The 22,758-nt window shown below is 53.5% G+C and overlaps 12 protein-coding genes across 12 annotated transcripts; 7 read left to right on the top strand and 5 right to left on the bottom strand.

Moving 5' to 3' along the window:
• Positions 1–2,099: 2,099 nt before the first annotated feature.
• CC84DRAFT_1161520 (uncharacterized protein) lies at positions 2,100–3,407 on the top strand. Its single transcript, XM_018177759.1, has 4 exons — positions 2,100–2,212; positions 2,259–2,675; positions 2,762–2,987; positions 3,061–3,407. The coding sequence occupies exons 2-4, from the start codon at positions 2,441–2,443 to the stop codon at positions 3,164–3,166; spliced, it is 567 nt and encodes a 188-aa protein (XP_018040988.1). The 5' UTR covers positions 2,100–2,212; positions 2,259–2,440; the 3' UTR covers positions 3,167–3,407.
• A 30-nt stretch (positions 3,408–3,437) lies between these two features.
• CC84DRAFT_1237532 (WD40 repeat-like protein) lies at positions 3,438–5,695 on the bottom strand (the record flags this gene model as incomplete). Its single annotated transcript, XM_018183903.1, has 4 exons — positions 3,438–4,589; positions 4,638–5,194; positions 5,245–5,387; positions 5,421–5,695. 4 exons carry the CDS (start codon positions 5,693–5,695, stop codon positions 3,735–3,737), a joined length of 1,830 nt encoding a protein of 609 aa, XP_018040989.1. The 3' UTR covers positions 3,438–3,734.
• An 896-nt stretch (positions 5,696–6,591) lies between these two features.
• On the top strand, positions 6,592–8,441 carry CC84DRAFT_1161523 (peptidase M18, aminopeptidase I). Its single transcript, XM_018177760.1, has 4 exons — positions 6,592–6,669; positions 6,718–6,779; positions 6,916–7,738; positions 7,788–8,441. Exons 1-4 carry the CDS (start codon positions 6,603–6,605, stop codon positions 8,354–8,356), a joined length of 1,521 nt encoding a protein of 506 aa, XP_018040990.1. The 5' UTR covers positions 6,592–6,602; the 3' UTR covers positions 8,357–8,441.
• Positions 8,442–8,539: 98 nt separating this feature from the next.
• CC84DRAFT_1161524 (4-nitrophenylphosphatase) lies at positions 8,540–9,857 on the top strand. The gene is made up of 5 exons (XM_018177761.1): positions 8,540–8,656; positions 8,710–8,731; positions 8,833–8,901; positions 8,951–9,042; positions 9,094–9,857. Exons 1-5 carry the CDS (start codon positions 8,591–8,593, stop codon positions 9,754–9,756), a joined length of 912 nt encoding a protein of 303 aa, XP_018040991.1. The 5' UTR covers positions 8,540–8,590; the 3' UTR covers positions 9,757–9,857.
• A 142-nt stretch (positions 9,858–9,999) lies between these two features.
• On the top strand, positions 10,000–11,709 carry CC84DRAFT_1161525 (DNA primase large subunit). The gene is made up of 3 exons (XM_018177762.1): positions 10,000–10,241; positions 10,292–10,824; positions 10,880–11,709. The coding sequence occupies exons 1-3, from the start codon at positions 10,052–10,054 to the stop codon at positions 11,666–11,668; spliced, it is 1,512 nt and encodes a 503-aa protein (XP_018040992.1). The 5' UTR covers positions 10,000–10,051; the 3' UTR covers positions 11,669–11,709.
• A 396-nt stretch (positions 11,710–12,105) lies between these two features.
• Positions 12,106–13,555, bottom strand: CC84DRAFT_1256426 (fumarylacetoacetate hydrolase family protein-like protein). Its single transcript, XM_018184623.1, has 3 exons — positions 13,161–13,555; positions 12,602–13,108; positions 12,106–12,543 (listed from the first exon to the last, which is right to left on the bottom strand). The coding sequence occupies exons 1-3, from the start codon at positions 13,432–13,434 to the stop codon at positions 12,437–12,439; spliced, it is 888 nt and encodes a 295-aa protein (XP_018040993.1). The 5' UTR covers positions 13,435–13,555; the 3' UTR covers positions 12,106–12,436.
• Positions 13,556–13,815: 260 nt separating this feature from the next.
• On the bottom strand, positions 13,816–14,900 carry CC84DRAFT_1081489 (RmlC-like cupin; the record flags this gene model as incomplete). The annotated part of the gene is made up of 3 exons (XM_018173930.1): positions 13,816–14,111; positions 14,161–14,595; positions 14,654–14,900. 3 exons carry the CDS (start codon positions 14,898–14,900, stop codon positions 13,816–13,818), a joined length of 978 nt encoding a protein of 325 aa, XP_018040994.1.
• A 518-nt stretch (positions 14,901–15,418) lies between these two features.
• Positions 15,419–16,948, top strand: CC84DRAFT_1084549 (FAD/NAD(P)-binding domain-containing protein; the record flags this gene model as incomplete). The annotated part of the gene is made up of 4 exons (XM_018174059.1): positions 15,419–15,497; positions 15,534–16,167; positions 16,250–16,405; positions 16,453–16,948. Coding segments are annotated over 4 exons (1,365 nt in total), but the record flags the coding sequence as incomplete, so codon positions are not given.
• A 32-nt stretch (positions 16,949–16,980) lies between these two features.
• On the bottom strand, positions 16,981–17,303 carry CC84DRAFT_491027 (uncharacterized protein). Its single transcript, XM_018186492.1, has one exon. It carries the CDS (start codon positions 17,241–17,243, stop codon positions 17,013–17,015), a length of 231 nt encoding a protein of 76 aa, XP_018040996.1. The 5' UTR covers positions 17,244–17,303; the 3' UTR covers positions 16,981–17,012.
• Positions 17,304–18,475: 1,172 nt separating this feature from the next.
• CC84DRAFT_1161528 (uncharacterized protein) lies at positions 18,476–19,623 on the top strand. Its single transcript, XM_018177763.1, has 2 exons — positions 18,476–19,138; positions 19,193–19,623. Exons 1-2 carry the CDS (start codon positions 18,685–18,687, stop codon positions 19,552–19,554), a joined length of 816 nt encoding a protein of 271 aa, XP_018040997.1. The 5' UTR covers positions 18,476–18,684; the 3' UTR covers positions 19,555–19,623.
• A 279-nt stretch (positions 19,624–19,902) lies between these two features.
• Positions 19,903–21,229, top strand: CC84DRAFT_1184600 (phosphatidylinositol N-acetylglucosaminyltransferase; the record flags this gene model as incomplete). The annotated part of the gene is made up of 3 exons (XM_018180759.1): positions 19,903–20,107; positions 20,159–20,780; positions 20,833–21,229. 3 exons carry the CDS (start codon positions 19,903–19,905, stop codon positions 21,227–21,229), a joined length of 1,224 nt encoding a protein of 407 aa, XP_018040998.1.
• Positions 21,230–21,500: 271 nt separating this feature from the next.
• CC84DRAFT_1070058 (uncharacterized protein) lies at positions 21,501–22,145 on the bottom strand (the record flags this gene model as incomplete). Its single annotated transcript, XM_018173663.1, has 1 exon — positions 21,501–22,145. A coding segment is annotated over one exon (645 nt), but the record flags the coding sequence as incomplete, so codon positions are not given.
• Between the last annotated feature and the right edge of the window lie 613 nt (positions 22,146–22,758).

Genomic DNA, 22,758 nt, shown 5'->3' on the forward strand with positions numbered 1-22,758 from the left:
AATGTTTTATCCCTTATTCGTGGAGATGGGCTAGGTGCCAGTCAACGCCGTGGCTCGTTACATTTGACGCTCTCGTCCGCTCGACAGTGATTCAACGTGCAGGGTTATGACGGGAGAGCAACCAAGGTAGGAAGTTCAGGTGCGTGATAGCGCTTGTGAGTATGCCGGCTGACGGATCCAGACAGCTGTGCCCATTTACGAAACCGCCCAATTAGCGTTTAAGTGGAGTGTGATGTTGAGAAGGAGAACCGAGCCCACTAGAGTCCCGAACCCAGGATTAGCTAAGACTTCGCTCGGTCGTTGATCATGATCAAACTCAAGCCGTCTCCGCGGTTCCACCATGAGGCAGCTTAATGGGTTTATAATTTTTGGTATTCATTCCAAGACGAGTCTCTTAGCACTCGCTATTTCAACCATTCGACCGGACCACGATCGAGATCATCCGAGGAGCTCACTGTACACAGTTCGTCGTGCCCATCAACCTAGACCGCGGTAAACAGCATTCGAGAAGCTAGTCGGCAAATACAGGGGTTTGGCCCTTGAACTTGGCCTGCGTTAAGGAGGGTTGCACTGGCAGTTAAAGCAGTGGGGGCTGGGCGTAGTCCAGTAAGAAATCGCCTCAGAGCAAGGGTGACTGGCCCTTCCAAGTCCGCTATCCTGATTTGCTCGTGCATATGACCTTCATCTTGTCGGTGAGTTCGGCGACGGCATTTGGGTGGCCGTCTTGCCACGCTAGGTTTACGGTCCTACGTTTAGCAAAGCGCATTGGTCAACGCATTCAGACCGCTAGGCGCGCGAACAGCACAGGCAGGCTCGGCACTAAAGCCGGATCGACGTCGGAGCCGTTCGCGCACAAGGCGAGATCATGCTGCTGTTTTGAAGCTCTCGTGGACTGCACGCGACGAGTGCGTGCGCGTGACAACAGTAAGTCGAAGGATGACGGGGTTACGTTGCAGGTGATCGCGAAAGTGACATGTGGGATAAGGGCCTTTCTGGTAAATCGGTTAGAAACGTTCAGGCCCGGGAAAACTGAAGTCCGCAACCTGGGCGTCTTCGAGACGAGATCCGGGGTAAACGTCCGCATCCTAGAAGTGGGTACCTGAAGATTGCCGTGCACTAGAAGGAAATTGCGTTGATAATGCGAAACATCGGGACGTGATAGGTGGAGCATGCAAATCGAGCAAAGCAGGGGTCTACAATCGAACACCACCTTCCCTGTGGTGAATGGTCTAGTCTGCCATGGGCCACACTGCCCACGTTCTCGCGCCGCGGCTTTGACGTTCTTCTCAACGCACTGCTGCCCCTGATTCATAATACAAATCGTGCCGGGAAAAGTCTATGAAAGTTGTGCCGGCGATGTTGATCTCGATCCTCACGATGGTTTTTCGACTCGGTTTATGTTTAGACCAAGAAACTAAGAGTTGGAGCTGGCGATCATCGACTCTCGACTCATGTCAGGAACCCTGACGTGAAAGAGACCCTCCAACACACGTGTCACCAGGACATGACACCTTGCGCTTATCTATCGAACCCTGAAGGCACAATCGAAGACACGACGACCTGCGATACCGCGGATGGGACATAACCAGGCAACGTATCATGTTTGCGCTTCCAATGAAGACCTGCCGTTCCGATGTAACTCAAGAAAAAAGCTGTTCCAGTATCTAAGATCATACCCATGCTAGTTCCCCACAACATCCGCAAAGTTCCTGGTGCTGCGATGCCGTGTGAGTTCAGTAATGGGCGTTGATTGCCGAAGGTAATTCCATGAGCAAAAGTTACGGAAGGCAATTGGCCTTTGTGCAGTATTCTAGATGTATTTTCGTCAAGCGGGTACTACTCCTTTTGACCGATCCTCAAACTGATACCATAGGTATGTTTACGATGCGATCTTCTGCTCAAACTGGACTGCTCCACTAAAAGCCCGCGATCAAGTTCTATTCCTAAATGTACGTATCCTAGATCGTTTGTCGTTCCACAGCTTCTTAAGCCGTGGCTGTCCTCGCTCCCGAGTCGATCTCCCGGCTCCTCTTGTACGATTGCGGGGTAAGGCCAACCGCAAGCTCCCTCCCGCGTGAACGGCATACTCCGCAACAACGGCTGACGCCAGCTCGCAGTAATTATGTGATGTCGACTTGCATTACTATTACTATGTGAGATTCTGCAGAAAAACTACGGGTTGTAACCACACAGTCCCAGATCTTGACGTTAGGTAAGGCAGTCCGCACGTTAGTCACCAATCCTAACCTTCGCGATAGCATCGGCATCGGCATCGGCTCACGACGGCAACGCGGTAGATTGGCAAAGACATTCAACCTTCTAATTCGAAAAAGCCTGCTATAAAGCGTAACAGCAACCAGCACGTCTCAGGCCCTTCATCACAACTCCCTTCGCCAATCCCGCTCCGCGTGCAAAAGCTCTTGACTCAAGTACCATCATAATGGGCGACTACACCGGCACCGAAGGCATCGACTTCGCCGCGCACCCCACGGCCCAACAACTCCTGTCCCGAATCCAGGACTTCTTCGACGAAGTCGAAAACCTCACCCCAGGCCACGCCCTCGAAGCACACCTGAACAAGTCCTACGGCCCCGGGAACCCCATCTACGACGACCTCTGCGCGCTGACGCGCAAGGGCCTGGAGGAGGGCTGGGTCGCGAACATTGAGATCAATGGTACACTCTCCTTCACCCATGCGCAACTCTCATCTCAGTTTCGACTGCATCCATCGCGATTCCTGTCAGATGCCTAATGAAGGCAGGCCCCAACTACCGCCGCTCCAAGATCGCCCTCCCTTCCTCCTCTACACGGTACATGAGCATTACAACTGTGTACATGAACAGCAACACCGTCTTTAAAGGCCAGTACCATAGCCATCCCTACGGCGAGATAAACTGCGTCGTGCAGCTGGACCCCGGCGCCGAGCTCATGGGGATGCAGGGCTGGCAGGGTGCAGGGTGGACGAGTCCCGGGCCGGGGACGCATCAGTAAGTTGTACTTTATTCCGAAGCATATGTAGAAGTGAGAAGAGGAGAGAGGTTAGTACTAACAGGGGAATAGTTACCCCGAAGTCCGCGGCGGCGCGCTGATCGCGCTGTTCTTTCTGCCCGCGGGGAGAATCAGCTACGGCGCAAAGCCCGGGGACCCACAGCCTCACTGCGTGTAGTAGCAGGCGCTCACGGAACAGTACTCGAATGCAAGTCGTCATGAGGCTAAAAATGTCGTTGAAGGTGGTATCTTTGGGTAATGTACAGTCATGGTCATCAAATGAAAATCAGCCGCTGTTCCCAGTCGCCCACCGAAGCGCCAACCATATGCCCAGAACTCCAGCTTCGACGGTCCAAAGCGCGCGGAAGCAAATGCCAGCAAGGTTATCCGCACATTGCTCCCCCAGATGACCCACATCCACCTGATATCCAAATAGTCCTCGTTCTCAGACGAGAGGCGAGGTCGTGTCTCGCTGAATGCTTAATGTCGTAATGATAATCCAATCCGCTGAATCCAAAACTCATATGCTCATGTGAAAATGCCAGAAGATGATCAAATGTGGTATCAAGGACCCTCTTGCACCCTAGTACGCCTTGTAATACCGCCCAATGCTGATGATGTGAGAAACTTTTCGTGAAGAAGCCCAGGTTTGCAAGCTTGCTTTTGGAGAGAGTAAGAATGAACGCCGGTGTCAAGAGACAAGACCAGTCGGTTGGGAAAATTGGTCATCACCGCAGCGATAGGCATTATCGAATGACACCCCACTTGTCCATGGTATTGTTGAGACTTCCGGTTCTCTCTTTCTTCTTAAAGCAATTCCAGAAGCGAAGGGTCTCATCTCCTGCGCCAGTAACGATAGTCTGGCCATCTGGGCTCATCGCCAGGTAGAGAACACGGTATGTGTGGCCAGTGAGCGAAACAACTTGCTGCATGTTGGGATACTTCCAGACGATAATCTGGTTTTGGCTGTATCCGTGGGTTGATACGATTTCGTTGCTGTTCTTCGACCATGCCAGATTACAGACCTGGCTACCGGTGTCTAGGCTTCTGATGAGGTTGGCAGGTGCACTCTGCTGAAAGTCCACATCGCCGGGACCCGACGCAGACGCTGCGGATGAGGCGGCGGCAAGCGATGCAGAAGAAGGTCCATTGGAAGAGACCAATGTGTTCCAGAACTTGATGGTCCGATCAGCCGTGCCGCCACCGCTAGCCAACAAGCCGCGCTGATGTGGACTCCAAGCAATGGCTTTGACAGCGGCTTGATGCTCGCTCCATTTGTATGTTGGTTCTGCGTTGAGTTTCTCCCACACCATTAGCTTATTGTCATTTCCACCTGACGCGAGTTGCATGTCGTCATTGTTCCACTTCAGTCCGCAAACTTCTTGCTTGTGGCCAACAAGTTTCCGGAGCCATTGTTCTGGCTGTCTGACATCACGATGATATATTGATCGATCTCGTGAGCCAGAAGTCAGGATATGTTCGTTCCAAGCAAGAGCGCCAACACGTCCAGAATGGCCAGTCATAGTTCGTAGACGACGCTGAGTAGTTGCATCCCAGATCTGCACGAAACCTCGATTTGTACCAATGGCGAGATGAGAGCCCTATGTTATGTCAGCCATGTTGAGAGCTATAAACGTCGAACAACTTACGCGTTGTATCCAGCTGACACTTGTCACAGAATCGTCAGTCAGTTCACAAAGTTTTGTGACGCGTCCGCTTGAAGAGTTCCACATGTACACGCAAGACCCCAGTCCGACACCAAGGATGTTCTGACTACCCCAATCTACTAGATTGAGATAGAAGTCGTCTGCTAGGTCTGGCGCGTCGAGTACCTTGTAGGGCACCTTGGAAACGGCGCGGGGGGTCCTTTGTGGGCTGAGAAGCATGCGCTGGCTGTTCAACTTGATGGGTGACAAACTGTACAGGTCAGATTGCGCATTGAGATTGATTCCATGTCGGCTAGAAGGAGTTCTTGATGGTGTCGGTTGGCCTGAGTAGTTGAAGAAGTTCTTGTGTGGTGTTGAGGGTGTCAAGTTTGGCGCTGGTAGTGATGTTGCTGCATGAGCTGGTGGCGTATGTGAGCGCCCGGAGCGACGCAGATTAGCACTGTCGGTGGGGGACAGGCTCTGCGGCAAGGCTTGGGGTACAGATCCCTCGAATAATTCCTGCCGTAGGACCGCCGAGTAGGTCCGATTTGCTTCCTCCGCTGCGCATTCATTAGCGGAAGTCCAGTCTGTATCGCTGGGCTGAACTCACTCCGTTGAAAGTGCAACTCGTTGTGTGGGGCGCGTTTCGCGCTTCGTGACGGCGTGGCAGGTGAAGCGTCATCATGGAGCAGTGAAAAGCTCGCCTGGAGATCCTGACCAGCACGATTGGGGATGAATCTGCCACTTGTCAGCCTACACTATGTACTTGGTTGCCAGCAGACTCACCTATCACCGTAGATACGCTGGCGTTTGCGACTAGGACTTGCAATGGGTCGCTCCTGCACGCGCCCTGCTCGCTCAAAATGTTCCAGAGCCTTGCTCAGGGCCGAAGCATCCACTGGTTCGGAATTCCGATCTTGCGCAAAGTCGGCTTGGTTGCGCTTGTGGGTCGCCGTTGGCGGTGTCTTGGACTCGGGCGGGGAGATGAGCGCAGGCGTGCGCGCATCGTCGACTACGCGCTCTGTCGTCGCAACGGCCGTCACGGTATCTTCAGAAGCCATTGCAGTGCCTATACGCCTTGTCGCAAGCAGCGCACTCGTGGTTCAAGGGCGGGAGCGGTCGGGAGGACCACGCTGTCGGCGGCGGGGGCGGGGCTATCTATCGCGGGAGAAAGAGTGACTGGCGCAGCAGCTTCACCAGGCTTCTGGTAATTGTGCGCTGTAGCGATATGGTCCAGGAAGGATGCGATTGTATGGTGAAGGCGGGATCGCAGGCGGTCGAGGGTCCCTTTGTGCTGCGTCACCGCGCGCTCAGCCAGCGGCAGTCGTCGGAGCGCGCAAAAAGTATCGCAATGGTCCTCCTCTTCACGCGCAAGCGCAGCGCATGGCAGTCGAATCGGCGTTGTTTGCTATTGTGCAGCGGCGGGCAGGAGGCGGGGGCTGTTGTGCAGGCGGCCGGTGTTGTTTTGACGCCGCTTGGGACAAGCCGCTAGGGCAACGCTCGCTGGTTGCAGCAGTAAGGAGCGGGAGCGGCGTCGATGCAGCGCCGGACAGTGCAGGGCAAGCTCGAGCGACGGGTGGCACGGCCGAGGGAGGGACCGCACACGGTTGAGGTGGAAAGGACGTTGGGTGCGGGATGCTGGAGGTCGGACGGGAAGACGCGCGAAGCTCCCGCGGTCGGCTGGTCACGTCCAGCTGTTTTGCTTGTCGCTGTTTTGATGTTCCTGCCTCCCAGCACGCGTGCCCCCGTACCTGCCACCCAATCAAACGCGGCAGCCACCCCGGCCGCGCCAGCAGCAGTCGCGACCCTGTCACCTGTGCACCGTCAACCCCACACCGACGTTTACAGCCGCCACGTCCTATCAGTGATCCCATGCTCAACCCGCTGCGAGCCGCCCTACTGCATATTGGCCCGCGAAGCTGCACACACGTCGCTTTTCCTTTCCTCCCAGCCTGTACTGCACGCACCATGTCTACCAAGCCGTCCCTCGCAGCCGCCGAGGACTTCCTGTCCTTTGTCAACGATTCACCCACCCGTATGCTCCACTATTGATGTGTAAGAGGCTTGCATTAACTGTATATAGCCTTTCACGCCGTCAAATCATCCAAGGACCGGCTGGAAAAGGCCGGCTTCAAGCAGATCAAAGTGAGTTTGTGCCGTCTCATCATCGTCGGACGAACACAGCATCTGCCCCAGGAGCTCTCCTTCACTCTTGTAGAGAGGATGGGCTCGGCTTCTTAATCAATGCAAGTACACAGAGCACTGACCCGTTACACCGTAGGAGCGCGACTCGTGGGCGTCCGCCCTGCAGCCCGGCGGGAAGTACTACCTTACCCGAAATGGCTCCTCCATCGTCGCATTCGCCATCGGCAAGAACTGGAAAGCTGGCAACCCCATCGGCATGATCGGTGCGCACACCGACTCATGCTGCCTTCGTCTCAAGCCTGTTTCGAAACGCCAGAGCGATGGGTTCCTCCAGGTGGCATGCGAGACATATGGCGGTGGCCTTTGGCACACATGGTTCGACCGAGACCTGTCCCTCGCGGGCCGGCTCATGGTCCGCACCGAGCAGGGCAACATCGAGAGCCGCTTGGTCAAGGTTGAGAGGCCCATCTTGCGTGTCCCGACCTTGGCTATCCATCTCGATCGCCAGGAAGATTTCAAATTCAACAAGGAAGCTCAACTGTTCCCAATTGCTGGCTTGGTCGCGGCAGAGTTGAACAGGCAGGGCAAGTCCGCTGAAGCTGCCAAAGAGGAAGAAAGCAAGGAAAGCCCTGTTGAACCGCTGGCTGCTCCTATGCAGAGACATCACACGTACCTGGTCGAGATAGTTGCCGAGGAGGCCGGAGTGGACCCCAGCGATATCGTAGACTTTGAGTTGGTCCTATATGACACCCAGAAGGCTGTCGTGGGCGGTCTGAACAACGAGCTTATCTTTTCCGCGCGCCTCGATAATCTGATGATGTCCTATTGCAGCGTTGAGGGTTTGATCCAAAGTCTCGCATCGTCTTCTTCCTTAGAGAAGGATTCCACGATTCGTTTGATCGCTCTTTTCGACCACGAGGAGATAGGAAGCCGAACCGCACAGGGCGCGGACTCCAACCGTGGGTTACATACTCCCCACTTCCACCTTCTCAACTAACTTCCATGTAGTCCTCCCCGCTGTCATTCGTCGTCTTTCTGTGCTACCTCCTTCGGAGGGCTCCCACTCCGACAAGTCCTACGATAAGCTAGATGTCGATTCGGCAACAGTCTACGAGCAAACCTTGGCGACGTCTTTCCTGATTTCCGCCGACATGGCCCACTCTGTGCACCCGAATTACCCCGCAAAGTACGAGTCACAGCATCGGCCCGAGATGAACAAGGGCACTGTGATCAAGATTAACGCCAATGCCCGGTACGCGACAAACTCGCCCGGAATAGTGTTGGTGCAAGAGGCAGCTCGCCTGGCTAAGAGAGGTTCCGCAAGCCCTGCTTCTGTCAAAGAGGGCGTGCCACTTCAGCTTTTCGTAGTGAGGAACGACTCATCCTGCGGAAGCACCATCGGACCCATGCTCTCAGCCGCCATGGGAGCCCGCACACTAGACCTCGGCAACCCTCAATTGAGTATGCACAGTATCAGGGAGACTGGTGGAGCGCACGACGTTGAGTATGCCATAAACCTGTTCGACAGCTTTTTTGAGCACTTTGAAGATCTCGAGAAGAAAATTATTGTTGATTAACTAGAAAATCCGAAGCTATAGGTGGAGAACTGCATAAAGGGCAATAAGAGTAGATACCCTAGTAACGAATATACGTGTATGAAAGTACTTTCGGAATTCTTCCCGAACAGTTCCGAGTCTGACCAGTCCAACGCCAAGCACCCCCACCAAAGTGTTGCTCACCAACAACTTTCTCACCACGTTGTTCTTCTTGCCTAACAACTTTTCTCCTCAAATCCAGAGCTTCGAAAGATCATGTCACAACCAAAGTTCCTGTCCGGCGACAAGGCGGGCATTGACGAGTTCCTCGACCGATTCGATGTGAGTAGGAGCTCCTTTTCGGGCTACTCGCATAGCTGACGAGCCACGAAAAGGTCTTTCTCTTCGATTGCGATGGTGCGTGCGACCAGTTTCGATATGAGCTTGCGTGCCCTATACGCCACAGTTTGACACGGAAAAATATACCAGAGAAAATCGCTGATGGTGAAGAAGGATAGGCGTCCTCTGGTCTGGCGATCATATGTTCGAGAAGGTCCCCGAGACACTGGAGATGCTGAGGAGCAAAGGTATGATATCCGTCTGCAAGAATGACGGTTGACTAATGTAGGCGCGAAGGCAAGCGATTAGTCTTCGTCACGAATAACAGCACCAAGTCGCGTGCAGACTACAAGAAAAAGTTCGATAAACTGGGCATACCCGCCGAAGTTGTAGGTTGCGCTTCCGTTTCCACACGGTTTCTACCTGACATGCGTGCACAGGACGAGGTCTTCGGTTCGTCGTACAGCGCCGCTGTGTACATCGCTCGCATCATGAAGCTTCCGGCTCCGAAAAACAAAGTATTCGTTATGGGCGAGAGCGGTATCGAGCAGGAACTCGAGTCAGAAGGCGTGCCCTATATCGGAGGCACAGACCCTGCACTCCGTCGCGACATCGAACCGGAAGACTTCACAAACATCGCGAACGGGTCCATGCTAGACCCCAACGTAGGCATCGTTCTCGCCGGATTGGACTTCCACATGAACTACCTGAAGACGGCGATCGGATTCCAGTATGTGCAGCGCGGCGCACAGTACCTCGCGACGAACATTGACAGCACGCTGCCCATGTCACATAGCTTCTTTCCTGGAGCTGGAGCTAGTGGTGCTGCTCTCGAGAAGGCGGTTGGAAAGACGCCTGTGTCGTTTGGCAAGCCCAGTCAAGCTATGATGGACGCCATCGAGGGCAAGTTCAAGTTGAACCGGAGTAGGACGTGCATGATCGGCGATAGGCTGAACACAGACATCCAGTTTGGCATTGACGGAAAACTAGGTGGTACCTTGGCTGTGCTGACTGGTGTAAGCAAGAAGGAGGATTTCCTTGCAGACGGTGCGGAGACTGTGCCGTCGGCATACGTGAATGCCATTAGCGATCTGCTTGGTTGAACGTGAGCGTACTGAAGGGCAACGGTTATGGCGTTCAGTTAGAACTAGCAATAGAACAGCAGCCTAGACATGTGACGATCTGCACATGGCCAATCCTGGAATCGGCGCTTCGCATCCTCGCATGACGCGCAATGAACTAAGTCGCGTCGCGTCTCGATTGGGCTTGGCTCGGAACGCGACACGCATTTCGCGTTTCGCGTTTCGCGTCCCACTTTACGCGCTCGTCCAAGCCCACAGCACGCATCCAGTAACTCACAAACAAACCGACTTGGGACGCATCGACAGACACACCGCCATGATCCGCCACGATTACTCGCGAGTAGAACCAAAGCGTCGCGCCTATATCGATCCCAAAAAGCGGCAGTTCGCCAAAGCGGAGTTTGCGCAACAGAACTACGAGCACCGGCTCAACTTCTATACCTTGCCGCCCACGGCAGAGATCACGCTCGAAGAATTCGAGACATGGGCAATAAACCGGCTGAAAGGTGAGCAACAGGCCATCAGTCTCGCTGCGAAAGCTAACGTCCTGCCTTAGTTCTCTCCGAATTGGAGGCGTGTAGCTTCCGCAACCGCAGCCAGGAGGAGACGGCAGAATACATGACGAGCATACTGAATAAATACCTTCCCCTACGATCGAATTCATCACGAGGGGCGAACCTTCAGGAGGAAAGGAAACGGGACCACTACTCGCACTTTATTCTCCGCCTCGCATTCTCTTCCACCGAAGACCTACGGCGGCGGTTCTCACATCTGGAGACGATATTGTTTCGCTTAAGGTTTAGGGAAGATGACCCGAGGGAGCGACAAGATTTCGTCAGGACTCTAGATTTAGAGTGGGAGGAGGTTGGGGAGGATGAGAAGCGGGAGCTGCGAGGCCAGATGCTGGCTGCGATTGGGTCGAAGAAGGGAGAGGAGCAAGACTGGTTCAAGGTCGACTGGGAAAGGGTCCCAGAGCTCGTCAGCCAGAGGAAGGTGCTTCTGAAGCGGGGAATGGCATACGTGCCGGCACGAGAACAGACAAGTCTGGTAGTGGCCGAGTTCACCAAGCGATTAGATGAGCAGCTCGAGGTACGCATGGCCACCGTCACATTCCTTGCGATACAATTACTAACTTCTGCGATAGTTGACTGCCCGCGCGCTCCCACGCCTAGACGAAGACGACCGCCTCGCCCCCATCCTCGCACACCTCTCCCAATCCTTCACCGCCCCCGAAGCAGCCTACTCCTCCTCGGACGCCAACATCGACGGCCTCTCCGCCATCAATGCCGGCGCAATCGACACCCTTTCCCAAAACTTTCCCCTCTGCATGCAAAACCTACACATGACGCTCCGCGCAAACTCGCACCTCAAGCACTACGGGCGTCTGCAGTACACGCTGTTCCTCAAAGGCATCGGTCTTAGCCTCGAGGAATGCATAATCTTCTGGCGGCGCTCCTTCAAGCTTATGACCGACGACAAATTCCACAAAGAATACAAGTACAACATCCGCCACTCGTACGGCGACGTCGGCGGCGACGCCAACCGCCGCGGCCGTGGCTATACACCATACTCCTGCCAGAAGATACTGACGGAGGCGCTGCCGGGCCCCGGGCAAACCCATGGGTGTCCCTACCGAACATTCACGGTGGAGAATCTCACGGGGCTGCTTCAGCGCGTAGGCGTGCAGGACAGGGAGACGCTCCAGGGTGTAAGGGAGGATGTCAAGAAGCAGCGGTACCATGTTGCGTGTAACCGCGTGTTTGAAAGTGTGCATAAGAAGGAAATTAAGAAGGTGAAGGATGAGGGGAGCTGGAGCGCGACGGATTTGGATACCATTGTGCATCCGAATACGTATTTTAAGCGGAGTTGGTTGCTGAAGCACTTAGGGGAGGGGAATGCGGGGATTGTGGGTGGAGACAAGATGGAGGAGTAGCGATGGGCTGAGGGCGGTCTGCATGGTTGGAGTTTGGAGTGCGTTCTACTGGGTGTGAATTGGGACCCGTTTGGCTTTGCGGGATGTTCATGACGGGTCTAGCGTACTTGCTCTTGGCACAGGTTGGTGCTGTTGAGCACTTGCTTGCTTGAGAGTATATTCAGGCTTACTTTGAATCACGCATAATAGCTCCATTCCATCATTCGCAAAGTGTGAGAAATGCTTGCATGTGGAAACGTGAGCGATAAAACACACAGCAAGTAGTTTTGTGTCATTTATAGCGGCGAAAATTGATGCTGTTCTCGACCACTAAGAACCGCACCAAGTGCCGGTTCTCGACAAAAGTTTTTCATACACAAAGGCTCGCTGTCGCAGTCGACGGGCCTCATCTTGGGGGCGCAAGCAGGTCGTCCGAAGTCTCGATTCAGCACGAGTGAACAATTGGTGTATCGGCACAGTGATGGCTACCACCGACGGTCTCAGGAGGAAATCAACGACGTTCGGGTGGGGCGTCTTGATTGAGGAAGTAGGCTGTGGGATAAGCGCAGCTGCTGGAGTTGTCGTGTAGGTAGTGTCGTCTCCTAATCTATACGCAAGCAGCTGTTACATCAGGTCCAGTCAGGTCAGTTTGGTCGGCTGTTTGCAGGGGAGAAGTGAAGGCTAAAATATTCGCAGAGAGAGACGACAAACGACTGAAGTACTGGATCTATGCGAACAGTGGCAAGTGATTCAGGTGAGCTGATGTCTATTTCATACCGGTCGGGTTGCTCACGCGTACTCGACCGTGTTTCGCAGTGTTCCTATCGCATTGATGTTGACTTCAACGACATCCCCCGGCTTCAAGAACTGAGGCTCCTTCATAGCGTAGCCGACACCTTGGAATGAATTAGTGCTTCTTTCGCGACATTTGGAGTGATCTTGTCGTTCACTTACCACTGGGAGTACCTGTCATAACGACTGTCCCCTTCTTCAGCGTAGTCCCCTGGCTGCAGTAGCTTACGATAGTATGAATCTTGAAACAAAGATCGTCGATAGTCTCACTCTGCCTCACGTCTCCGTTCACAATGGTCTTCAGATAAAGTTTCGAAGGGTCAGGCACAACCTCAGTGCTGACAATCTGCGGTCCAAGAGGCGCATAGGTGTCGAATCCCTTGGAGAAGTTCCACTGCGGCACGGTGCCTGCAAGTTTAGGGTCGCGCTGCAGCTTCCTTGAGCTGACATCGTTGCCGCACAGATATCCGCCTACGTAGTTGTAGGCGTCTTCTTCGGAAACGTTTAGGGCATCCTTGGAGATGATGAAGCATAGTTCACCTTCGTAGTCGGCCTGGTTGTCCTGCGCGAGTTTCGGAATGACGATTGGTGCGCCGTGGTCGTTCAGGCAGGTATTGGCCTTGATGAAGGTGGATGGGTAGGGCGGCAGTGTGCGACCACCTTCCTGGACTAAAGGACATACTCAGCTTGCAGTCTGTATCATGTGAATGGACCTTCATACTGTGCTTGATGAAGTTGAGCCCAATGCAGCGAATGATGGGGACTTCGTCTGTAGTCACGGGACCGAGCAGTTTCTTGACGGTTACTTCTTGGTCCGTGACTTTAGTCGCAGGGTCGAAAATATCGTTGTTGGCAACCTCGATTACTTTCGCTTTCAATCCCGTCTCTTGTGTGGTGGTACCCACATCGAAATCTGGTGAGGGGAGGATCGGCTCGCCCCGCAGGGTCTTTCCGTCTGTGGACTCAAAGCGTATGAGGCGTTTCCAAGACGGCATCGTGAAATCTGTGTAATCGAGCAAAGGTATGCTATATTGTGATACTAGTTTCTGAAGTCCAACGTGAAGATGTGCTTCAAATGCAGGGCGACGTCGGCTTTGTGTTGTGGGGGAGGTGCGGACTGGTGGCTACGGAAGACTAAAGCCGGATAGTGTTTCGGCACTCCATCATTGGCCGGAATCAAAAGTACCTCCACCACAAATTGTGGAGGTGCTCGTTCGTACAACGAGAGCACCAGCGACGGTTCTCTTGTACGTACCCGACCGCATCGTTTCGGACGCAAAACAAACGATCGTATAAATTCAGCAGAGGACAGAAGACACGGCACATTATGCAATTAAAAATTAAAGCACACTTCTTTACGCTGGAAGAAGATACCGTCACTGGCTGCCGTCTTCAGCACCTTCGTTTCGATAGAAACCGAGCGCTTCAATCATCGGCTTATCGTCAAACCGATACAGGTACAAGGTCCCGTGCTCACCAGCGAACAGCTGATACGGGTACCACGATGGAATGCAGAAGGTATCCCCTTGCTTCCATCGCAGCGTCTGGCCATCTATTATTGAATGACCATCTCCCGAAATGACATGATATACGCAGGATGTCGTCTCGCGCCTCAATCTTGACGACTTTCCAGCTTGAATGCGCTCTGCCGATGGACCCAATGTCTTGCTCACTGTGATAAATTAGATTGTCCTTACATCTCAAGAGCTGGAGGGTCTCACCATAGCTTCCATCAGCTTTCCTATACTCCTGCTTCGCCCACACTCCCAGGTCACTATCCAGCTTTTCCTTCATGTGTGCCCAAGGGAATACGATTGGGCTATTCCCCGAATCCACATTTTCAGCAGGGTATCTTTTCTCCTGGAAGTGCTCCACAAAATGGACAGGAAAATGCTGGAATTGGGGTAAGTCCAATCCATCCAGCCAAATCATCGGCCCTGAGCCATCCTTTCCATGGTCGTGCCAGTTCCATGTGGGCGTGAGAATTACATCCCCGCGGTTCATTTGAATGCGCTGCCCATGGACAGCGGTAAAGCCTCCATTTCCTTCGATGACAAAGCGCAATGCAAAGGCAGTGTGGCGATGCGCTGGTGCAGTTTCATTTGGCATCACTAGTTGAAGGCCTGCGTAGAGCGTGTCCGTCGTATATGGGCCCTCTATAATTCTTCTCAGCGCGTTCCTTCGTACCCGGCATACGACCAACCAGATACACACCTCGTTTAGGATTGATCAACATCAGAACTCTCCGTTCTGCATCTTTCTCTTTGACAAGCTCGCCAGCCTTCAGTAGATACGGGCGGACGTCATCGTATCGCCAGATATACGGGATGCATTTCGGATTCGGCTTCGGGGGATTATACTTCACCATCTGAGGCCAAAGTGGTACCGCATTGTATTTTGACGCTCCCTTAATAACATCATCTACGGTCTCGACGGTACCGTTGACTCCATTTGTAGCCATGCTGTCCTGGGTGCTAAGTATCGGCTTGGTCAGCTTATGGACTATCGCAACGTGTCTCACGCTTACGCACCTGGAGATGACTTGCTCTTACTAAAATGTGTAGATTTGTCGCAGTATAAGCGGTACAATTAAAGATTCAAGATATAAAGTCTCGCAATCGCATAAGAATGCTCGGTTGCCGATCGGTGGTACAGTTTATGTCGGCTAGTTTTCGGTTCCCCGCATTCTTGCCGCGTAGCTTTCACGTACATGGCTGCGCTTTTGATTGGTGGCGGGTAGCCTTTGTAGCAGCTCCCGTTAAATCCTATCTCCCCGGCAGTCGCTATAATTCTGGTTGCCGCCCCATTACACTGCGACCTCGATCATAGAGCAGTGATGGACAACCAGGAAGAACAGCTCGAGAAATGCAGGAACCATATAGACTCCTTATTGACTGGCAAAGGGCATGGTGGTCTTCAGGCAAGCTCGAACTCCTTCGCTCGCAAACCCATTTTGACTGAGTTTTGTAGGAAACATCGTATCCTTCTCGAAGCTTGAACTTCTTGAAACGACTCCAAGGCGCGCCGCAGCGATTCGACAAGGTACCAAATCTCGCCCGTGACGCGTCCCACAAAAAGATTCCTCCCAAGGTAGGAACTGTAAAACTCAGGATCATCGTCGCGGGTGCGGGTCTTGGTGGTCTCGCAGCTGCTATCGCGCTCCGTCGACGTGGCCACGAAGTCACCGTTTTCGAAAAGGCCCCAGAACTGGGAGAAGTCGGCGCCGGAATCCAAGTGCCACCAAATTCCCGTCGTCTCCTTATGCGGTGGGGCCTGGGTCCTTACCTCAAAGGAAAAGCTGTAGAGCCGGACGCAATTCGCCATCGACGTTGGCAGAATGGCGAGATCCTCTCTCTCACCAAGTTGGTCCCGGAGTTCGAAGAGAAGTTCGGAGCTCCATATTACGTTATCCACAGGGCGAATCTCCAGCGTGCAATGTATCAACTTGCTCTTAGTTTGGGCGTTCGCGTGAGAGTCAATGCCGGTGTTCGATCGTACAATGACGAAGCTTCGAGCATTGTGTTGGAGAACGGAGAGACGCACTACGCCGATCTGATAGTCGCTGCAGACGGTGTCAAATCTGGGGCGAGAAAGGTCGTCCTAGGAGGTCAAGATCAGCCTCCACAGCAATGTGGGTACGCTGCATACAGAGCGATGGTCGACACGGATTTGATCAGAGCCGATCCCGAAATATCGTGGTTACTCGATGTTCCAGGGCAAAACTTATGGTAAGTGGTAGTCGGTAGTTCAAATATTGTTACCTGCTTGTCTTACGCAAGCATGGAAAGAGCGGCTCTCTGACATATGCAGGATCGGGAAAGGACGGCATGTCATGGCCTACTCGATCGCTGGGGGTAAGTCTTTTAATATGGTACTCTCGCACCCTGAACACTCGGACCCTTCCACGTGGAATCAACATACTGTGCTCGAAGACATGAAGAGGCACTTCGAGGGCTGGGACCCATGGTGAGTCCCTCCGTGGACGAAGTTTTGTCCAATAATTGATGTCGCAGTCTTGTTAAAATCATTTCGCTCATCCGGACAACGCTTAAATGGCCCTTACTTTCTGGAAAACCGCTTCGCAGGTGGCTATCACCATCTGGCAGCTTGGTGATTATTGGCGATGCTGCGCATAGTATGGTGCCGTACATGAGCGAAGGAGCAGCAATGGCCGTGGAGGATGGAGCCGCCCTTGCTGAGGTATTATCTCTTATTGGTTCGCGCTCAGAACTCCGCTCTGCACTCGAGGTATTCGAACGTCACAGGATATTACGAACAGGCCAAATGCAGGAAGCTAGTCTCGTTAACGGGAAGCTGTGGCACTTTGCAGACGGGCCTGAACAAGAAGCGCGGGATACAGCTATGAGGTCCGCAATGTCTGGAGACATCGACGAGAACCCAAACCAGTTCTGTGACCCTGTGACTGCCCAGTGGACATATGGATTTGATGCGGAAGTTGAGATCAGAGAAGCGTGGAGCAAAAATCGAGCGGATGTATCAAAATTATAGGAATAGAGCTCTACGTCATATGCTTGGGTAATATACTTGCGGTGACCCTGGCCACCGAAACCTTTCACGTATTGCTTGATTCTACGAATCGATGTTCCACTAGGTTTATTTTCATCATACCGTGCAATGGCACGCTACATTTCGAGCTTGTAAGAAAGGGACGGGGTTTCTGAAGAGAATGTGAAATCTCGAAGTTGGCGCAACCCAGAATTGTAGGGGCATTTGTAGCGGATAAGAAAATGGCTAAATCACTGAGCCCTTGCGAAGGAGCAATACCCCTGGGCAAACGACGCATCCCTGTAGACCATCATCGAGTTGTGTATGCCCATATGTGGCACAGCGTAGTAGTTTCAATGTAAGGTGTGAGTCTGCAATGCTGCACGTGGGATTCGTTTGCGATGCAGTCTCGCTTACCAACTGCTCGGCCTTCGGCTTTTCACTTCTGCGACTTCCACTCCCCTCAACATCACTGGATATCCTCGAAGACCCAAAGATCTTAGAGCGCGCAACACCGAGTCACGACCTGCCGCCACTCCTATTAAGGCAGTTCAGCGGCCTGCACCTACTCCGACCTCACCGTATGCGCACAAATTCTTCCGTCTCAGCTCGCATGTCGGAGGGCAGGTTCCCCGCAAAGTGGTGCACGGCAACACCGGTGTGGAATTGGATTGGAGCTGTGGCTTGAAACTTGCAGCTGCTGTCCGTTCACTCAACGACCTCAGTCTTGTGACCTTGCAGCTAAGTCTTGAGAGTTCAGGCGCTTGGCCCCATCGAAAGAGTTCCCGCCAACCATTTCATCGTCTCGCACGTAAAAGGGCCAGCGGAGGGCTCGGCGTAGACGTGGCTGTGGCAAGGCGCATACTCAGACAGCAGGCGCAGTTTCCAATGGCGGTATGTCGTATCCTAAAGGGGCCAGTGAGGCATCCCCTTACTGCGCGAGTATAACTACAAATGGCAAATGTTCTTTGCCTCATTAGATCTCGTTTTATGCCAGAACGAGTGTGAAAGGAAATGAGACTGCGTCATGGAATGGAGAATAGCCGCCCATGGACTTCTCGGTTCGTTGCCAAAGTATCGAAAATCATCCTAGCAGATGTCACGGGATATGTGCTGGTGTCAAATTGGGGTGCGCCAGGACGATGTGATCGAAACCAAGCCCCTTCAGTGCTCACGGTGCCAGACCGAAGCAGTAGAGACTTTTTGTAGCATCTTCAATCATCAAACTAATCCAGGTATCTTGTCCAGGAACCATGATGCGTTCTGCCATATGTGTCTACTAGTTCCCCTACAACGCTATGTTCCAGCCCTGTAAGCATTCGTACGACAAGCGTATGGAATCTCAAGGGCATGACCGTCGTGGGTTTAGCACAATTTATGTCGATCCAGAGAACTGGGACAATGTATGACGTTCTTGGTGCATGCTTTGAAATCCTTCGGTCGGCCTCACCAGGGAAACTGCGATCTCGTTTACCCCGCAGGCACTAGCTCACTCTTGGGCTTGCATCACGTAGGAGGTGCGAGGCGACGCAGCGCGTAGCGGAGCAGGGCCATCTACTGCCCTAAAATTACGCATGGCTCCAGCATACGAGGCTTTTAAGCTGAAGACTGCCTCAAGTGCATTCCCCCTCTCCCCTTCGTATCTGCTTCTGCTTCATCGCTTGCATCAGTGACTTCACGTTCAACATCGTCATCGGAGCAACATCACGTATTCGCGCCTCACAATCGGACCGGACACGATGTCGCTATCAGTCCTGCCGACGGAGCTGCGACAAATGATAATCGAGGAGGTGCTCACGACTCCTCTGTCACCGCCTAGCGTCCCCAGCGAAGTCCGTGGTCAGAATTGGTTCTATCCGAACGAGGAAAACAAACGAAGATACTCGCTAGACGCCGATGGGGGTTCGGCGGAGCAAAATCCTGCTATTGCATTCAACAAGCAAGAGCCTTGGGGGCTCCAATATCTTCCATTGCTGCTGATCAACAAGGCCCTCAACGCTGATACCGAGGATGTACTGCGACGTGTTGGACGACACGTTCCGTCGACCCTCGATGTGATGCTTGAAGATGATGGCAACTTTAAGGCTACGTGGTTGCTGGTTCCACCGGCAGCGACAGAGACAGAGCGTCTGGATATCACCATACGAACTTTGAAATGCATGAAGACTTTTGGTGCGGAGGGCTCGGAGAACGGTAAGCGAGAATCCTCCACCAGCGGTCACCTCCTCGCTAATCGGACTGATCCAGTGCCTCTAAAGCGTAATGCAAACATGTCGGTAGGGCGGCTGCTCCAACGTATCACCAGCATCGGTCTCAGCCCATATGCAAAGGACCGACAAACACAGGGTACTCAGGTTCGCCGGCTCCGGATTACCATTGTAACTCCGGCAGACGGGAAGATTGGCGAGACTGAGGACGAGAGAGCGCCACTCGCAGCAAGGCTGAGCGAGTACTTCAGCATGGGCTACTTCGAGGATCTAGCTCAGAGGGTTAACGGTATTGAAATCTTCGTGGATGACCGCAAAGCGTATGCATTTTCGAGCGCAAAGAGCTCTTTCGTTATGGAGTGGTCGCACAAGTGGCGGCGCGACAGTGCCATGGAAGATTGAGAGATGGCAGATAGTCAGAGGCTATTCTGGTGAAGTATTTGTAGTACCAATGACCGAGATTTCGATGATGATCAAGCGCTTTTCCACACATGGTGCTATCGCTTGCCAGTGTACGTTGTACATGATGGGCGTCAGATTGTTGCCTATCGAGTAATTACGAATGAATGTCAGTAGGTACTGTACGATCCAGTGTTCCAAGGGATGCTAGTATGGTAGCCATGTTGTTGGAGAAATATCACATTGGTAGTACGAAGACAGGCTGGTGCTATGCGGAGTTACACCGGAGTTAATTGGCAGCAACATTGCATCAACGAAGTTCCCCACAACCCGCGCCTTTGCGCAGGCGCAATGCCCACATCACCAACGCGTGTTGACGCGCACGCGGTCGCATCGTCCTCAACCCTCGACCCCAATCTTCTAGCACCTCGAGATGCTCTCTACGGAACCGCAGTTAGCGCCGCCTGGAGCGCGAGAAAGCGGAGGGAGAGAGCGCGCAGTTCAGACCGAAGGCGGGAAGGACAGTTCAAGAAGCTGCTATGGTTCAAGCAGCCTTGTAAGCGTTCCAGTGTACTCAGTTAATCACTGGCTAATATTGAAGGACCAGTCCCCGACAATTACACGGACGAGCGGACGTTCCTCGACCACCTCCAGCGCAACCCACGCCTTCAGCCCTACGAGTTCTGGTCGCTCATGACTGACGCGACTGTCATTGTGCAGCATGTCGCTTCTGTCGCTATATTCTGCTGCTGCTTCGTCGCAATTTACATGGAGCGCGTGTCGCCCATATCGGTCGTGAGCTGGGCGAGCTTGGGCACATTCTTGGCTTGGGTGCTATGGGACTACTGGATGGTGCAGGAAGAGGCAAGGACTACGACCAATCCCACCAGTGTATCGCATGAGAAGCCGCAGCAACCACACGACGACGTTACGGCATCGGGCGAAGCAGAGCAAGCAGAGGATCCTTCTGATGGGAAAGAGCAACCGACGGCAGGGCACTCACCCTACCCTCCGAACGTGGATCCAGTCTCGTCATTGTCTCCCCGCAATCAGCAACGGTTAGCGACAGCGAGATCGGCCCTACTCATATACGCTGCCTTGCTGGGATTGAGTCCGATCCTCAAGTCACTCACCAAGTCAACAACAAGCGACTCAATCTGGGCGCTGAGTACGTGGCTGCTGTTCATGAATGTGGCATTTTTCGACTATGGAAGTGGAAGTGGTGCTCAGTGGGTTCATCATTCATTCATTAATTTTAGAGCGTGGTCTAATCCAGGGCAGTCTACCAGCCTCCATCTCGACCAACTCGGCGCTTATGGCCTCCACAGTGCTTGCCTCCCGACTACCGTCCACGACGCACGTCTTCTCGTTGACGCTGTTTTCCATCGAAGTGTTCGGTCTCTTCCCACTATTCCGCCGCCAGCTTCGTGCGAAATCGCGCAACGGCAGCATCGCCCTGACTGTGGCGCTGGTCACCACAGCTGGTGGCGCTGTATTCGCGACGCTGACGGGTGGAGGCCGTGGTGCTTGGATTGCAGGTGTGATACTGGGCAGCATAGTGACCTTCCTCGCTATGGGCATTTGCAGCTGGTGGCTTATTGGGCTGCAAAAGTACAAGAACGAAATATACGGTCCTTGGGATCCGGCTCGACCCATCATTCGGCGGCGCTGGGATTGATGCCCTTCATGGTAGGCTCGGTAACGTCAGAATGGCGATTTTGGTACGCGAACCAAGTGCAGGAACCGCTCTCAGGCCACGCATCCGTATAGCTGTTCCTCGTGCATGGGCCGGCCCATTTGCGATCGATGCATTTGACGAGGTACGATTTTGTGATGACCTCCAAGTATAACTTTCCATTTTGACGTTCCCATCTCACCACTTTGTTGGCGATGTCGTCTTCACTGCCACGCACAACCTTCCACATACGCTCGACCAGATCGTCTGACCCAACATCGTCACCACCAACAAAATGAACGGGTGACCAGGGCGCATGTGCGATCATGCCACGACCTTTGCTAGCTCCAATGATGACTACTCTTTCTAGGCCCTCGACTTGCATTAGCATGCTCCTCAATAGATTCCAGAGCTCAGCTCGGAACATCGGAATCCTTGGCCATGACTCAAAGTTCAGCCGCAGGCACTTCAGCCCTGGCGCGTCAACACGAAGTGAACCCAGGATCTTTCCCCAGTTTCCTTCCCCCCATGCCAGGTAATGCAGCCACTCTCTTGCGATCCCTGGGTGGTCGGAATGGACATTTCGAGCGTCAATCTCGATATCTTTGACGCTGTCTCGGTATAGCTCGTATTGATCCAATGACCTGAAGAAGCAGCGAACTCGGTCGACGGTTGAGAAACGGAAGCGGTTCTGGGCGAACAGTGGGCGGCGATCGGCCTCGTAGTAGACGCGGCGACAGGTCTGGAGAATATCCACTCCAAGCTTGGGAGCTATTCCATCCTCAGGTCTCGGACATCCCACGATGGCATCGACGATGGGCTCGACGGCGTCGAAGCAGTAGCTGTAGATGGTGTTCTTGATCTCCGCAGGTAGACGGAGCAAGGGCGATTGGAGCTGGAGGTTCGTTGGCGGAGTGATTGGCACAGATGACATGTTTGGTGGGTGAAGAATGGACTACGGAAAAGGCTCCGTCCGGGAATGACAATTCCATATATATATCCTGGCCCCAAATCTTTTCATCCTTGAATCACAGTATGACATGTAGCGTGCTCACTGGCGCGCTGGGATTTGTTGTTTTGCGTGGCTGACCGCGTGCACTGGGCATTTTCTGACCGCGTCTAGCAGCTACAATCAGCGGCCGGGTCATGTTTCGCCAACACGTGTATGAACGCATATGCGATTTGCTGTAGGGTTTGCTCCACTAAATTTCTTTTTCTAGGAGCTTTTGTAGCGCACCCGCGGGCGGTGAGGTGAGGACCCTGAGCTACTCGTTAGGGCAGGCGAACGGACGCATTTTCCGTAGCAGGCACGCGATTTCTTCCGGCTGGTTCCTCTCAACATGGTCGATGCGGCAGCTTGAGCGAAGAATGACGGATGGACGCGGTTGCGGCGAGACGGCTCCAGCGCCCACGAGGCTGAAGACGATGGCGCGAGCCGGCATAACGATAGGCCCCGATACGGCTGCTGGGCTGGAGAGGCTGCGAGAGTAGCCAGGGTGGTAGTTGGGCTTACCTCCTGCTAGGTCACTTTT

The sequence above is a fragment of the Paraphaeosphaeria sporulosa genome, assembly GCF_001642045.1.
Source record: "Paraphaeosphaeria sporulosa strain AP3s5-JAC2a unplaced genomic scaffold CC84scaffold_2, whole genome shotgun sequence".
NCBI lineage: Eukaryota > Fungi > Ascomycota > Dothideomycetes > Pleosporales > Didymosphaeriaceae > Paraphaeosphaeria > Paraphaeosphaeria sporulosa.

Bases quoted from the DNA above. Each gene is read 5' to 3' on its own strand.
- CC84DRAFT_1161520 (XM_018177759.1), top strand. From the start codon at position 2,441: ATGGGCGACTACACCGGCACCGAAGGCATCGACTTCGCCGCGCACCCC. The intron at 2,676-2,761 runs GTACACTCTCCT...TAATGAAGGCAG, and splicing joins CGCGAACATTGAGATCAATG to GCCCCAACTACCGCCGCTCC. The intron at 2,988-3,060 runs GTAAGTTGTACT...ACAGGGGAATAG, and splicing joins CCCGGGCCGGGGACGCATCA to TTACCCCGAAGTCCGCGGCG.
- CC84DRAFT_1256426 (XM_018184623.1), bottom strand. From the start codon at position 13,434: ATGCCGTCTTGGAAACGCCTCATACGCTTTGAGTCCACAGACGGAAAG. The intron at 13,109-13,160 runs GTATGAAGGTCC...TATGTCCTTTAG, and splicing joins GCTCAACTTCATCAAGCACA to TCCAGGAAGGTGGTCGCACA. The intron at 12,544-12,601 runs GTAAGTGAACGA...ATTCATTCCAAG, and splicing joins TATGACAGGTACTCCCAGTG to GTGTCGGCTACGCTATGAAG.
- CC84DRAFT_1161525 (XM_018177762.1), top strand. From the start codon at position 10,052: ATGATCCGCCACGATTACTCGCGAGTAGAACCAAAGCGTCGCGCCTAT. The intron at 10,242-10,291 runs GTGAGCAACAGG...GTCCTGCCTTAG, and splicing joins GGCAATAAACCGGCTGAAAG to TTCTCTCCGAATTGGAGGCG. The intron at 10,825-10,879 runs GTACGCATGGCC...CTTCTGCGATAG, and splicing joins GATTAGATGAGCAGCTCGAG to TTGACTGCCCGCGCGCTCCC.
- CC84DRAFT_1161524 (XM_018177761.1), top strand. From the start codon at position 8,591: ATGTCACAACCAAAGTTCCTGTCCGGCGACAAGGCGGGCATTGACGAG. The intron at 8,732-8,832 runs GTGCGTGCGACC...GAAGAAGGATAG, and splicing joins CTTTCTCTTCGATTGCGATG to GCGTCCTCTGGTCTGGCGAT. The intron at 8,902-8,950 runs GTATGATATCCG...GTAGGCGCGAAG, and splicing joins GGAGATGCTGAGGAGCAAAG to GCAAGCGATTAGTCTTCGTC.
- CC84DRAFT_1161523 (XM_018177760.1), top strand. From the start codon at position 6,603: ATGTCTACCAAGCCGTCCCTCGCAGCCGCCGAGGACTTCCTGTCCTTT. The intron at 6,780-6,915 runs GTGAGTTTGTGC...GTTACACCGTAG, and splicing joins CCGGCTTCAAGCAGATCAAA to GAGCGCGACTCGTGGGCGTC. The intron at 7,739-7,787 runs GTGGGTTACATA...ACTTCCATGTAG, and splicing joins ACAGGGCGCGGACTCCAACC to TCCTCCCCGCTGTCATTCGT.
- CC84DRAFT_1161528 (XM_018177763.1), top strand. From the start codon at position 18,685: ATGTCGCTATCAGTCCTGCCGACGGAGCTGCGACAAATGATAATCGAG. The intron at 19,139-19,192 runs GTAAGCGAGAAT...GGACTGATCCAG, and splicing joins TGCGGAGGGCTCGGAGAACG to TGCCTCTAAAGCGTAATGCA.
- CC84DRAFT_491027 (XM_018186492.1), bottom strand. From the start codon at position 17,243: ATGCGTCGTTTGCCCAGGGGTATTGCTCCTTCGCAAGGGCTCAGTGAT.